At 35.1% G+C, this 15,152-nt stretch overlaps 1 protein-coding gene across 3 annotated transcripts in view; it reads right to left on the bottom strand.

Annotated features, from left to right (window-relative positions):
• Nucleotides 1-15,152, bottom strand: part of LPGAT1 (lysophosphatidylglycerol acyltransferase 1) — a 77,073-nt gene that overhangs the window by 31,821 nt on the left and 30,100 nt on the right. For all 3 annotated transcript variants that reach the window (XM_068541476.1, XM_068541475.1, XM_068541474.1), the window contains 3 exons: nucleotides 12,335-12,453; nucleotides 7,334-7,429; nucleotides 3,950-4,223 (listed from right to left, as the gene is read on the bottom strand). In XM_068541476.1, the coding sequence (XP_068397577.1) occupies nucleotides 3,950-4,223; nucleotides 7,334-7,429; nucleotides 12,335-12,453 (489 nt within the window). The remainder of the gene's footprint in view (nucleotides 1-3,949; nucleotides 4,224-7,333; nucleotides 7,430-12,334; nucleotides 12,454-15,152) is intronic.

Genomic DNA, 15,152 nt, shown 5'->3' with positions numbered 1-15,152 from the left:
ATAAATAAATAAATAAATAAATAAAAGAACGTGAATTTCTTAAAAAAAAAAAAAAATATATATATATATAACACAATATAATACAAACACCAAGTTTTGTGATACTTGGGAGGCATTAATAAATATTGAAATAAGGCAATAAAATTAAGCATTTTATTGATGCACATGATCATCAGTTGCTGCTCTTGTTCAAGACAAACAAAAAACTCCTCCCATTTTAGCAAGAGTTATATAAAAATAAAGCAATAAACCTGCCTACCCTTTGGTAGGTACAACAGGTAACTACCGTTATGAGAGGGGCTGGGGAAGTTCTGTTTACTTTGGTCCTCTGCACGCTGTTTTTATTCCCAGCACGGAGTACAAAGTTGAGCAAGAATTGAGACAGGAATTCTCAAAGAGAACGCTGATAGCTAGACTTTAAAGTGTAATGGTCTATCCTTTGTTTGAAGTATTTAAAGGATCCCTAAAAAAATAAAACTTATTTTTAAATATAAGGCCAAATGTACAGTAGGAATCAATAATATTTTACTTAAAGTGTCAAATAATTAAAAACTGGCCTTAAATTCTTTTAAAATTTTAGACAACATTTTGAAGGGGAAGAAATAATCATATAAGAAATAAGCTTAAAAATTTTAATTTTTAAATAACATATTGCTAAAGGAACAGAGTGTATGTAAAGAGACACATTTTAACAAGCTACCACTGATGTACATGCTAAAATGTTTAGGGGTAAAGTACACTGATGTCTGCAACTTACTTTGAGATGCATTAAAAAAACCCAACCAAGATGGACTAATAGATGGATAGAAGGATGGAGAGAGATGTGATAAAGCAAATATAGTAAAGTGTTAATTATAAAATCTAGTTGGCCAGCTCATGGATATTAACTGCAAAATTATTTCAACTTTTATGTATGTTTGAAAACTTTTATAATAAAATGGTTGGGAAAAATCACCAGAGTTCAGTTTAATATCTATTAAATCATACAATAAACAAAAAAATACTAATCATTTTAAAGTTAATTAGAGGGACTTCCCTGGCGGTCCAGTGGTTAAGACTCCGCACTTCCATTGCAGGGGGCACAGGTTCAATCCCTGGTCGGGAAACTAAGATCCCACATGCCGCACGGGGCAGGCAAAATAAATAAATATATAAAAACTTAAAGTTAATTAGATACAACTTAATTTTTATATGTGTATGGACTGACCGCACATTAAAACAGACATGAAGGCATGGTTTGTGTTTATATGGAATAAAATACTAAATAGTGAGTATGAATACTAAAGAAAATAAAATACAAAATATCGATATCAAAGCAGAGAAGCAAATGGTAAAATATAAGTAAAACTAGTTTTGGGGTATACAGTTTTCTAAAATTTTTATGATTTTCCTAAACTGCTAGAATAAAAATTTTTTTCTTGATAGGTAAGAAGTGGATTTATTTAGAGAGATACACACTCCATAGACAGAATGCTGTCCATCTCAAAAGGCAAGACTGGCCCTGGGAGAATCACACTCCACAGACAGAGTGTGGGCCGTCTCAGAAGGCGAGAGGCCTAAATTTTAACTAAGGTAAGATAAGTAATAAACAATTTCACTTTGGTTATAAACAGAGATTGCTTCTCTCCAAAAGAAAAAACCATTTTTCTTCCCTCTTGTGTAATCAGTATGACAAGTGCCCATTCCTCTGAGATCTAGACCACAGGGTACTGACTGGGTAAAACTATTTAAAAGCAGCGGTATTTATTAGTGCAATTCATCCTATTTGGAAAACCTTTGCCTTCAAGCTTTGGCTTGGCTGACATTGCCACAGTGTCTCTCCAGCAGTGAAGCTATTCTGAACCTTCCTTTTCTATTAAAAGACTCTTTCAATTTGTCTTTTTAATAGATGATGAAACATTAAGAGAGCTGACTGCCAGGCAGCTGTTTGGAAAAAACAAATGAAAGGAAAACTCAGCACAATCTTACGGGCATTATTTCTATGTTTGGTCCTTACCGTCATCTAAAATAACACATATTTCTGAGGGCCAATCATTCCCATTTTATTTTATCTGAAGAATATTAAAAGAAATAGCAAAATGCTACTACGGAAACAGGCCTAGTAAGTTTCTTTCAGCTTTTTAATTTATAATTTATCACCAAACTTTCATAGTGTCTTGGATAAACTTGTTCAAAACAGTCTTCATGCTGTTGGCACAAATATCTTCTGCAAATATGCACAATTCACTAGGCTATCTCCAAGACAGTTGCATCTTTTATTGTTCAGTTTTTTTTTAATAAATTAATTAATTAATTTATTTATTTATTTATTTTTGGCTGCATTGGGTCTTCGTTGCTGCGTGCGGGCTTTCTCTAGTTGTGGCTTCGCTGTGGTGCCCAGGCTTCTCATTGCGGTGGCTTCCCTTGTTGCGTAGCACGGGCTTTAGGCACGCGGGCTTCAGTAGTTGTGGCTTGCGGGCTCTAGAGCGCAGGCTCACTAGTTGTGGCACACGGGCTTAGTTGCTCCGTGGCATGTGGGATCTTCCCGGACCAGGGATCAAACCCATGTCCCCTGCATTGGCAGGCGGATTCTTAACCACTGCACCACCAGGGAAGTCCACAGTTGCATCTTTGAGCATGGTGTACTTTTTCCTGGTCATAAAAGTAATACATACTCACTATATTTTTTAATTCAGAAAAGTATTAAGAAATGGAGAAAAATTATCCATAATGTTACAACTCAGAGAAGCAATCACTGTTAATATTCTGAAATCTTTCCTTTCACTGATTTTCTACTGGCTTATTATTTACATATTTGAGCTCATATTGTTTACACAAGAGTTGTATGTTTCTCCCACCCCGTTAACATTACAGAGCAAAAGAATTTTCCAAGCCAATAAACATCATTTGTAATGGCTGTGTTGTATTCTGTTAGATGGATATTTAATAATTACTTATCTGTTCTCTCTGCTGGCTATTTCCAATTTCTTGCCATTAGAAATAATGCTGGGGCTTCCCTGGTGGCGCAGTGGTTAAGAATCCGCCTGCCGATGCAGGGGACACTGGTTCGAGCCCTGGTCCGGGAAGATCCCACATGCCGCGGAGCAACTAAGACCGTGTGCCACAACTACTGAGCCTGTGCTCTAGAGCCTGCGAGCCACAACTACTGAGCCCACGTGCCACAACTACTGAAGCCTGCGCACCTAGAGTCCGTGCTCCGCAACAAGAGAAGCCACCGCAACGAGAAGCCTGCGCACCGCAACAAAGAGTAGCCCCCGCTCGCCGCAACTAGAGAAAGTCCGTGCACAGCAACGAAGACCCAACACAGCCAAAAATAAATAAATTTATTTAAAAAAGAAATAATGCTGTGATAAACTACTTTGCCAGTATTTCAGATCATTCCCTTTTGATAAGTATTATTTGCAGTAGAATAACTGAGTAATTTATCAACATTTTAAGACTCTTAGTAAATACTGCCAAACTTCACTAAACTCATTCTCTGTATTAAAAACAAAAAAACTTTCTAAATTTGATAAATGCAAAAAATATAAATCATTATAATTCCATTTGCATATCTATGATTAGTTTTTCAAATTTGTCATTTCTATTCCTGTATCTTTTAATCCAGCAATTCCACTTCTAGGAATTTATACTACAGACATGTTCCACAAATCTGTAAGGATATTTACAGGAATGTTGACTGCAGCAGTGGGAATGGCCACGAGTAAGGTGTACAGTAAGGGAGAGACACCTTTGACTTTATACATTCCTATATTATTTGAATAAATTATTGTAAGCATGGACTACTTTAGGAAATAGAAATATTAAAAAGTTATATTTTCATCTTCTCCCTCAGCATTATTTCTATTTGACAAAAATTATAAATATAAAAAAGAACAATGTTATCTTCTGGAACTCCAGAAAATCCTTTAATTTCAAGAAAAGAAAAAAATGCTAAAAACCATCATACCTAATTCCTTAGCATCTCCTCCTGCTGGACTTCCATTTTCCTGTCGTGCTACAAGTGCATTCAAAATAATTTTTGTTGCCCCAATCCTTGGCAAAGTGACATGTGTAAGAAATGGCAAGTTATTTTTCTTGGCAAATGCCTGACTGGTTTCTCGCCTCTTCCTGAGGAAGCCCCCTTCTGGAAACAGAACAATCCATTTTCGATCTCTGCTCCTGTAATTATTTTCTAGGTGCTTCTTGAGAAGAAGAAGCTGTTGGTCACGATGAGATTTTCCCTAGAAGGCAGACACACATAGAGTAAGTACAGTCACATTTGAAATTTAAAGGCTGTAAAATTAAATAGAAATAACTGCTTCTAGAGTAAATCCCAATCATAGGCTAGAATAGTGATTTCCCCCCACTTACTTCCCCTTTTGACCACAGTGGAAAAAGTAAGTTATTAGCACTTACATAAATAAACCCTTTCCTCTGAAGAAAAAAATTGCTCTAATTGCCCCCGAAAGTTCGTTCATTCATCATCAGTGAGTATTTACTGAGTACCTACTACTTACTTGCCAGGCACTGTCCTGGAGATAGAGAAGTAAGAGACCCTCACGAAGCTTACTTGAATGGGGAAGATATATAATACATATGCATATGTATATGTGCATATGTATAAATGCAACCAGTGATAAGGTTAGGAAGAAGAGTAAGAGACTAGAGAAGCTCAACAGGGTCAGGAAAAGCAGCTCCAAGGAGGTGAAATTTGAGCAAACAGCTGATAATGTGAGGGAATAAGCCATGTGAAGATGAGTGGCAGAGTACTCCAGGTGATGAGGAGAGAAAGGACAAAGGCCCTGAGGTGGGAACATGTGTGGCATGTTCAGAGAACTGTGGCAAGGCCAGTGTGGCTGAAAATTGCAGAGAGAGGCAGAAGACATATAAGAAAGGCCTTGAGCTTGGTTAAGTAGTAGTTTGGGATCGAACATCATTAGATAGTTTTCAAAAAGGGAGAGTCATGATCTTATTTACATAAAAAAAATCTGCTGGCTCCAGTGACAAAAAGACTATAGGAAATAAGTTAGGAGACTCCTGTAGAGTCTGGACAAGGCAGTTTGATGAGATTCAACTGTGGGATATCGATGAGAGGTGCACACATTCAGGAAAAAATCTGAAAGCTAACAGGACATTCTGATGGACTGGATCTTAGTTGTGAGGGAAAGAGAGGAAAGAGGATAACTTGGAGACCGAAAAGAGGAACCTAGAAGCATTTTTAGGAAAGCCCAAAACCCATGACTAAATATAAGAAGGTTCTTCCTTTTAGTATGATCAATTCGCTAATAATTTTCCAGCCAACACAATTACAGAAGCTCCCCAAAATAATTTGTATACTTTCAGTCTTTAGACTAAATTATTCTAAATGCAAACTAAGTAACAATTTTCTTAGCTAATTTATGGAATTGAATTGATTATAATTAAGCTTTACTTATTAAGTTCCCAAGAGTACATGTAAAATATTTTTAATATTCTTGGAAATATCTTGTCAAAAATGTTTAGTAGCAAAGTCCCAAGAGATTTTCTTTAACATTAATACTTTTTTTTCTCTCCCCTTCCCCCATGTTATAGATTTTTATTACTATCTAACAGGGAAAAAAATTTCTGCTCTTCAGAAATGAATTTGTAAATCTCTCCTGTCTTCCCCTCCAGTGACACTCTAAGATATTAGGTTAGTTTCTTCCTTAAGTTGTTCTGATCACTGTTTATTTTGTCTCAACCTTGTTGTGGCCAATCCCCATTCCCAATTCTTCCTGGGGTTCCAGTGCCTGCTTTTTTCCATCTCTCTGCTCAGAAAAACCAAGGATGTTTCCAGAAAAAACTAGACAATTACACAGAATGTGAAAAACAAAAATATGTTTTGTGTATAAAACTGTCTGGAGGGGACTTCCCTGATGGTCCAGTGGTTAAGACTCTGTGCTCCCAGTGCAGGGGGCCTGGGTTCAATCCCTGGTCAGAGAACTAGATCCCACATCAGGGAACTAGATCCCACATGCATGCCACAACTAAGAGTCCTCATGCCACAACAAAGATCCCGTGTGCTGTAACTAAGACCTGGTGCAGCCAAATAAATAAATAAATATTTAAAAAACTGTCTGGAGCAAAGTATAATATATGTGTTTGGGGAAACCTATTTTCATAGAGCTTAGAAGTTTTTCCACACACTTCTAGCTTATTTCTGAATTTGTGATGCTCAGAAGAGGCTTAATTAGATTCACCAGCAATTCATTACGTAATTACTACGTGCAAGGTACTGCACCATCCAGGGTGAAGTGGCTAAATATATAAACACCAGATAAGTGTGGCATTACCATACATAAAAACTCTTGATATCATATTTTGGTTATCCATTTTTGAGAAAATAAAGCATGTAGTGTATCAGGGAAACACTATAATGTAGTGCTGACTTTTTCTTTTTTTTTTTTCTTGCCATGCCGCGCGGCATGTGGGATCTTAGTTCCCTGAGCAGGGACTGAAACCGCAGCCCCTGCATTGGAAGCGCGGAGTTTCACCACTGGACCGCCAGGGAAGTCCCTGTATGCTGACTTGATAAGAGGGCATTATTCTTTTTCCTATACTAAACTATTCCTAATGCTTGCGACCCATTCCCAATCCACCTTCCTCCATCACACCCATACTCATTCTTTAAATTTATGCCACATATCATCTTCTCCTCTAAGGTTTTTCTGGATTTACAGAAATTTGACATACTTACTTTTCATACTATGAATTCGCAAAATATTTCCTCTTATTTATTTATTTAATATTCTCCCGACTGGTAATCTTATTTACTTAACAATCTCCCAACTGCTAACATAGATACCTTCTGTATCATATAACGGTGACTTGTAAATAAAAATAACGGTGATAATATAGATGATGATAGTGGTAGTCATGATGAAGATGATGAAAGTAGCAGGGACTGTTCTGAGCGTGTAACACGTATTTCTTTCTTTTTTTTTTTTTTTTACACGTATTTCTTCATGTAATCCCCACAGCAACTCTGGGAGAGGAGTACTCATTATTCTCATTTGAAAAATGAGGAAACTTTGAGAGGTTAAATAACTTGCTCAATTCACACAGCTAAGAAGCAGAAGAGCTGAGAATGTGGCAGGCGCTTGGTAAACTGTTTAGAAGCGAGGAGGGTAGAGATTAATTTTAATTAGATTTTAATGTTTACGCATACTCAAATTCAGACTGAAATAAATGTTTTAGGAAAAAAAGATTCCCAGCTCCCTGAGATAACTAGAACTGGCTCTATCTATTATAACTGGTTTTGTGATGCCTCTTTTTACAATAAAGAATCAGATTGATCAGGCTATCACTGTGGAAAAAAATGCTCATTACTTACCTGTCTGATAAAGAAGTCTCCGTGAATTAGAGAAACAATTCCAAAGTTTGTGTACTTAAAAATATGATCCATCAACCACATCATTTGAGCAACAACCTAAAATATTTAAAAGCAAGAAATAAATGTTGAATAGAAAAAAAAAAAAACCTGACTATAGTCTAGCCAGTCTCTAAATTTTAAGTATAATCATCCAAGCATACTTTTAATTAACCTATCTTAAATCTAATGTTACTTCTACAACTAAAGCACTACATGAAAAATTACAGGTCTTCATGCATTATTTAGAAATGTGTTGTACAATTTCCAAGGATTTTGAGATTTCTCTGCTGTTTTCTGCTACTGAGTTCTAATTTGACTTCATTATATTAAGATAACCTATTCTGTATTAGGTCAATGTTTAAAATGTATTGAAGTTTGTTTTATGGCCCAGGATATAGAACATCATTGTATATGTTCCACAGATGATTAAAAAGAATGTGTATTCTGTGTTTTGGGGTGTAGTATTCTATATGTTTTGATTAGATTTTATTGGTTGATGGTGTCGTTGAGTTCCATATCATTGTTGATTTTCTGTCTATAAGTTCTATCAGGTGCTGATAGATGGGTACTAAAATCTCCAACTATAATTTTGTATTTATCTATTTCTCCTTTCATCTCTATCAGTTTTTGCTTCATGCATTTTGAGGTTTTGTTGTTTTGTGTTTATGCATTTAAGATTGTTATGCCTTCCTGGAAGATTGGTCCTTTTATGTAACGGTCCTCTTTGTTTCTATTAATTTTCTTTCCTTTGAAGGTTACTTTTTCTGATATTAATATGGCCAATCTCACTGTTTTCTTTGATTAATGTGTTCATGAGATATATATATATATATATATATATATATTTATACTTATATCGTTTACCTTAAAACTAACTAGTTCAGTGTATTTGAAATGATTTTCTTGTAGACAGAATATTGTTGAATAATATGTTTACTCCACCAATCTTTCTTTAATTTGCTGTATTTAGACTATTTAAACATAATATATTTATTGCTATGTTAGTGCTTAAAAAAAAAAAATTACAGGTCTTGATTCCAAGTCTTGGATTCCTAAGTCACAGGTATATACATATCACTGGGTAACAAATAAAACTGAATTGACTTCTTAAATTTGAACTTAATGATTTCCAACTTGTTCTATGTAAACGAAACCTTTGGAAATTCTTATATAACTTTTAAAGTTATTTTGAAACAATACAATATGCCTAAGTTATCAAATGAGGGCTACACATTTAATTAATAAGCACTAAGGCTTTATAAAATGTGACCTTAACTTAATGGCTAAAATATTAAAAGTCATAAAATATAAAGATATAAATATAAAAATTTATAATAATATAAAATATAAAAATATCCAAAATAAAAGAACATTAAAGAATTCATTTAGTCAATAAATACACTGTAAATTTTTTAAAAATTCATTTAGTAGAATGATTTACACATTCTATTATATCATGAAGAGTATTTGTTAGTTTATACAAGGCCATACTCTTTGCCAGCATAAAAATACTCAGTTTCTTAAACACAAAAATATTATCCACTGCTGATAAGAGGTAATAGCCATATCAAGATCAGAAGACTTTATTTCAAGCAAATTTCAAAATTAAAAGTAAGTGTAAACAGGACCTAGTTAATGAATTGGTTAATTGTTCTCCCCTGCTGAGATAACAGCATCCCTTGTTATAAGCCTTTAATAAATAAAGTGAAAACTACAGCCTCCATCAAGAAAGCAACAGAGTTCCACTTTGGTTCCTATAGGAATAACAAATGTAAACTTCATCTCTGAGCACCAAATTGTATGAACTAACATATAAGGAAAAAACTAAGCATTGACATCCATGTGTTGCTTTTACAAAAACATTATAAAAGCCCACAAATAATATTCAAGCTTCTGATGTAATTTTTCAGTATCACTGAATAGTTCAGTTACATGACTCCTATTCCAACAGTTTTACCATATAAAATAACTTTAAAAAAATAAAGATACATACATGAAAGACTGATTCCCAAGTCAATTAATACAGAATAAAATAATCACCAACATCTCATTTTTGAATCTTGTTTTGCTTTGTAATGATAACTACTTTGTTTAGATAAATTGAGATCTGAACTAAATGGAATTTGCTGAAAAGTGCCCCAAGAAACAAAACAAAAAGCAAGTGGATTCAACCTGTAAAACCTTTGAGCTTTACACACAGTATGAAGTGTGGCTGCAATTTATTGCTCTCTGGGTTTAATACCAACACTAAAGTAACTAGCTTTTATGTTTAATCTTACATTTATAGTGGATTTACCGCCTCAGTTAGAAGGGTAACGTAAAACAAATTCAGTAAGACAGCCAAGCTATCTTCTGAGATTTGTATGGATAATTCTGTCCTAACTTATTTTAGGGGAAACGTTACAAGTCAATAAATATTTATTACATATCTAAAAGTTCTATTGATAGAAATAAAAATTCTTAGTTTTATCATCAATTGCCACAAAAGGGCAAGACTCCTCACTTCACAGATACTTATTAAAAAGGTACTAGCACGTTTAGAAAATATAACTAATCCTTTGTTTCATATTTCGGAAAAAATGAGGTCAGTAAACACAAGCTGCCTGAATCAACTCTGTCGACGTTTCACAGGCTGTCACTCAGAACGTTGTTAGGTATTTCCAAGGGACAAAATTGCTCTACATCAATTATTCTTTACCCGGAAGCACGAATTTTCTACATGTCAAAACATCTGGGGAGGCTTACATGAATGGCTCCGTTCTTTATATCCTTCTGAAATTTTAGTGGAGTCAATGGTTTGCCAGTTTAGAAGTCTGCAAGGACAATTTTGGCTGTCATAATGACTAGGGAGTTCTACTAGCATGTAGTAGGTTGCGGCCAGGTAAGGAAAACAATGTGCAGCAGGACAGTCCAGAACAACAGTGCCGTCCTACGAAAATGCAAGCAGTGCCCCCACTGAGGAACAACGACAGGCGCTACAGGAATTCCTGAATTCAAAAAGCTATGTTATACTCACATCACCATTAAACTAGTATTTTTAAACTGGCCCACAATTTAGCATTAGCTTTCTTTCTTTGAAAGTGCCCATGGAGTATGCAATTAATCAAGTAAACATTCCTACTTGTGAAGGTAAATTAATATTGCCCTATACTTATTACGCAGGAGGCAGAGATTTTAATGCTTCCACCTTTTTATTTCTCAATTACTCCTTTATGAAACAAGATAAAAAATTCTTCAAGGTTTCAAATTATTTTGTAATATTAGATAGTAATATCAGTATAATTAATCTGAAAATAAAAACAAAATAACTCTGGACAGAAAAATGAACCAAAGACCAACTAACTAAAATCTTTTTACAAAAGCAAACAAATCAAAATTTTTTTTGTCCACAATATCGGTGAATCTCAGATTACCTGATACTCTGGTTAATACAGTTATCATCTCTGCCAAACTGGAGTTAGAGTAACAAAGTTAGGCGTATTTATACTCACCGTTTTAAGCACTCTTTGAGATTCAAAAACCAATAGAAGACACTGTAGGCCCTCAGAAAAATCACTATAAATGTAAGTATCTTATCGGTAAGCATAAAAATGTTCTCCTTGATACAAAGCCAAATAAACTAGTTTTTACACAATTTTAACATCAAGAATTTAGGGGACAGGCAATAAATATTATTATAATGCAAATATATCTACACAGTGATATTCTTTTATTTTAACAATTCCGAATATAAGATTCTGAATATAAGAAAGGACTGAATTTATTCTACATTCTAGCAAAATTATGCCTCTGCTTTTCAGATAAACAACAAAAACAGATTCCATAATAAGCAAACATATTTTCCATTTACTGTCACCTCATTTTCTGACCCCTGAGCTGCTGAATCAAACTCTCTGGGACCTAAACACATCAGGCGTATTCTTGCCTTAGTGTTTTGGCCAAGATTATTTCATTAAAGAAGAGGCCCTTGCTTCACTACTCTGCCTAACTAAATTTTACTCACCCTTCAAGGTCAAGTTTACATCCTCTCCCCTCCACAAAGTTTTCTATATCCACCAAGTACATGGTGAGCTCACTTTCCACTGAATATTTCTCACTTTGCAATTAAGTATTGTTTGCTATTCCCTCTCTCCACCTACCACTAGATTATTAGTTGCTTTAAGGGGATAGTATCTTATAGGATGGTCTTCTATATTTATAGTCGGTGACCATGAATATGAAACGCTTATAAAATACCTATTGGTTTGTTTCTTCACTATTAGGCCAAATATTAATTCCATTAATTTTATATATTTTCTATTTATTTACTTTTCTATGAACATAACCGCTTTACCTTCTCTTAAGGTAACAATTCTTTTAATGTTAAGGACTGACTTTATTTTAAACCCTCCCAGTTTACAGGTGTGTTTTAGGTAGCAATATAAGCAATGTGAAATCAACAGTTCAAACACAGCCCTAGAACACTGAATAAAATGGCCCTAATATCTTTCCTTTCAATTTGCTTTCTAAGTGAAATCCAAAATAATATTTACTTTACTTTCTCCTGGCTAAAGATCCCCAAGATCACCTAATTCCCTGTCCAATTTTGCTCTTCTATCTTAAGCAAACTGCTTTTTGTGTTTGTATTTCTCAAACTGGCAATCCACCACTCACCTCAAGACAGCCCCATGCTGAACCATATTAACTTTGCTTTCATTTCAGTTATCTTTTTTAAAAAACAGCTTTGTGGAGATATAATCCACATTATCCCAGTTATTTTTCTTGAGGTCTGTAAATTCCTCTCTTAGAGTAATTTAGAGTTATATACATAGTATATTTCTCTTTTTAAATTTTTCTAAATTTTCATGAAAAGTATACATATTAAAGTGTAAGTCTACATTCCCAACTGTCGTAAGACCGTTAAATTGATTCTCTGTTAACCTCCCCTTTCTGCAGTCTATCTCTGCCTTCAGGATGGCTTACCAGTCCTTTGTCCTGGAGGCACATCATCAAAGTACACACATCTCCTGTTGCCTGATGATTCACCAACATTACTGCTTCATCTTTTGAAATTGCTTTAATATCTTCCCCCCATTCCATCACTGTAAGAACAAAAAGTTTCAAAGCTGTCATTTAAAAAGTTTATACATTTCCAGAAGCCTTATATTAGAAACACTGGTGCACATTAATGATACATCACTTAGCTAAAACTTCTAAAAGTTTAGAACTAAGTTTATTTCCTATAGAAATCAGGATGTTCATATTTTATAGAGACCCAAAATATCCGTTAAAATGTAAAACGGCCATACCTTTGATTTAGAAATTCTATTTAAGAGTTTATCCTATAGAAACATTTGTCCAAACAGGCAAAGATATGCACAAAGGATATTTATTGCAACTTAAGTGTTCACCAACAGGGGAATGGATAATTTTTATATAATGGAAGAGTATAAACCCATTAAAAGAATGGAGGATATCTATATACACTAACCCAAAAGGACTTACCAAGTAAACAAAACATACCACAAAACAGTATATATAATATAATCCCATCTTTTCAAAGAAGGAATAAAATTTACATGTAACTTAATGCATTGAAAAAAGTCTGGGGAAATGAATTCAAAACTTAATACTGATCATCATTGGGAGGTGGTTCCCAAAGCCCCCTTAAATTCTACTTTATAATAAAATATGCAAGTATTATAAAATGTGTAAGCATTTTCATTTTACAAGAAAACTAATTAAGGATGTTACATTTATTAAAAATCTCCAGATGAAAAGTCAATGCACCAAAACCTATATGTACACTCTAAGGAAAATAATGATATCTCCAAGTAGGTACGCCTCATTTTATACCAAATTTACTACACGCAAAAAAATAAAATTGAGCATCAGTGTCAAACATCAGGACTCTACAAAGAAGGTTCTAGGTTCCTCAAATGTCTGACGTGAATTACCAGAGGCTGAATATATGTTAGCATTCACTCATCTCACTCACTGCTATAAGGAAAGAAGTTGACTCACCTGTGTGTAATAGTTCTGGATGAAATAGGGATGGGAGACCTGTTGCTCACCTGCTTTACCTCTGCCAGCCTCCCTCCTTCACAGTCACCTTTCACTGTCACCCCAATATAGCGGAGCTCCTCATAAGAGTTCATTTGAGAAAAGAGTTCTGCTAATTTTTTCTTTTTATTAAAAGCCATTTAAGGGCTTCCCTGGTGGCACAGTGGTTAACAATCCTCCTGCCAATGCAGGGGAAACGGGTTCGAGCTTTGGTCTGGGAAGATCCCACATGTCGCTGAGCCGCTAAGCCCACACGTCACAACTACTAAGCCTGCGCTCTAGAGCCGGCGAGCCACAACTACTGAGCCCACGTGCCACAACTAGTGAAGCCCCCGCGCCTAGAGCCCGTGCTCCGCAACAAGAGAAGCCACCGCAGTGAGAAGCCCGCGCACCGCAACGAAGAGTAGCCCCCGCTCGCCGCAACTAGAGAGAGCCTGTGCACAGCATGGAAGACCCAATGCAGCCAAAAAAAAAAAAAAACAGCCATTTAAGCAAGGCATCTATGCATTCATTTTAAAGATCTTAAAGACTTGTATTAAGGGAATTTCAGCTGGGCTGAACATATATTCAGTTGTGGTACCTACTTGCAAAGTGAGGTATTCCAGTCATTCTCTCAGAAGTTATTACTAACACACAAATAGCTTACACTGTATGGCGAGAGCTTTTAAGTTTTTAAAATGAATGCAGAATGGAAACTACATTACAGATGTCAAGTAATCCTTAAGGAATCGACGTAGAACACTGGGGACAGCCCAGCAGCACCAACTTTCCTTCACAGCGGCCTTTCCTTTCCCAAGTTGCCAGTGAAGTTTAGCTGACAAGCTAACTTTACTGAAACATACTTGAATAGCTGATATACATTGTGTGTGGGAGCAGGGGGAGTATAAATTGGTACAAGAGTTTTGGAAGTCAATTTGGCGATATATATATCAGAACTAAGAAATGTGAAAATCCTTCTACCCAGCAAGTCCGCTTCTAGGAATTCATCTTACAGATATACTTATTCATGTGTAAAATGACACATATGCAAAGCTCTTTATTGCAGCATTGTTTATAAGAGCAAAGATGATAACAGCTAAAAAGAGAGACTAGCTCAAATTCATAGAAGTTTCTAAAATGGTGGTTGACAGCAGGGAAAACTGGGGAGTTGTTTAATTAGTATGGAGTTTTGGTTTTGTAAAATGCAAAAGTTTTGGAGATTGGTTACACAATAATGTGAATATACTTAATACTGACACTTAAAAATGGTTAAGATGGTAAATTTTGTTATGTGTATTTTGTCACAATTAAAAATAAAAAGGGAGACTAGTCAAATTATAATATATCCATGCAATGGAATATTATGTAATCATAGCATTTTTACACTAATATGGAATGATATACTCTAAGTAATAGAAGCAAAGTGCAGAACAATGTGTGAAGAGAGAATATATTTACTAAATGAAAACTCCTCATATCATGTCTCTGTTGACAACCCTTCAATGAATGTGCGCGTGCCGCACACATGCGCGCGCGCGCGCGCACACACACACACACACACACACACACCATTCTTTCATTCATTCTTCACTCAATAAATCAGCATCAGGCACTGTGGATATAAAACAAATAAGAACAAAATTATTATTCTAATGCAGTTAAAACACTCAAGAAAAGTCTAACTTGGTTCTATAAATATTAGGCTATTAAGAGGTAATGTGAGGCTTCCCTGGTGGTGCAATCGTTGAGAATCTGCCTG

Source organism: Eschrichtius robustus, chromosome 3 (genome assembly GCF_028021215.1).
Source record: "Eschrichtius robustus isolate mEscRob2 chromosome 3, mEscRob2.pri, whole genome shotgun sequence".
NCBI classification, from domain to species: Eukaryota; Metazoa; Chordata; class Mammalia; order Artiodactyla; family Eschrichtiidae; genus Eschrichtius; species Eschrichtius robustus.
Note: the sequence above shows the minus strand (reverse complement) of the source record. Positions and strands in the feature narration are given on the sequence as shown.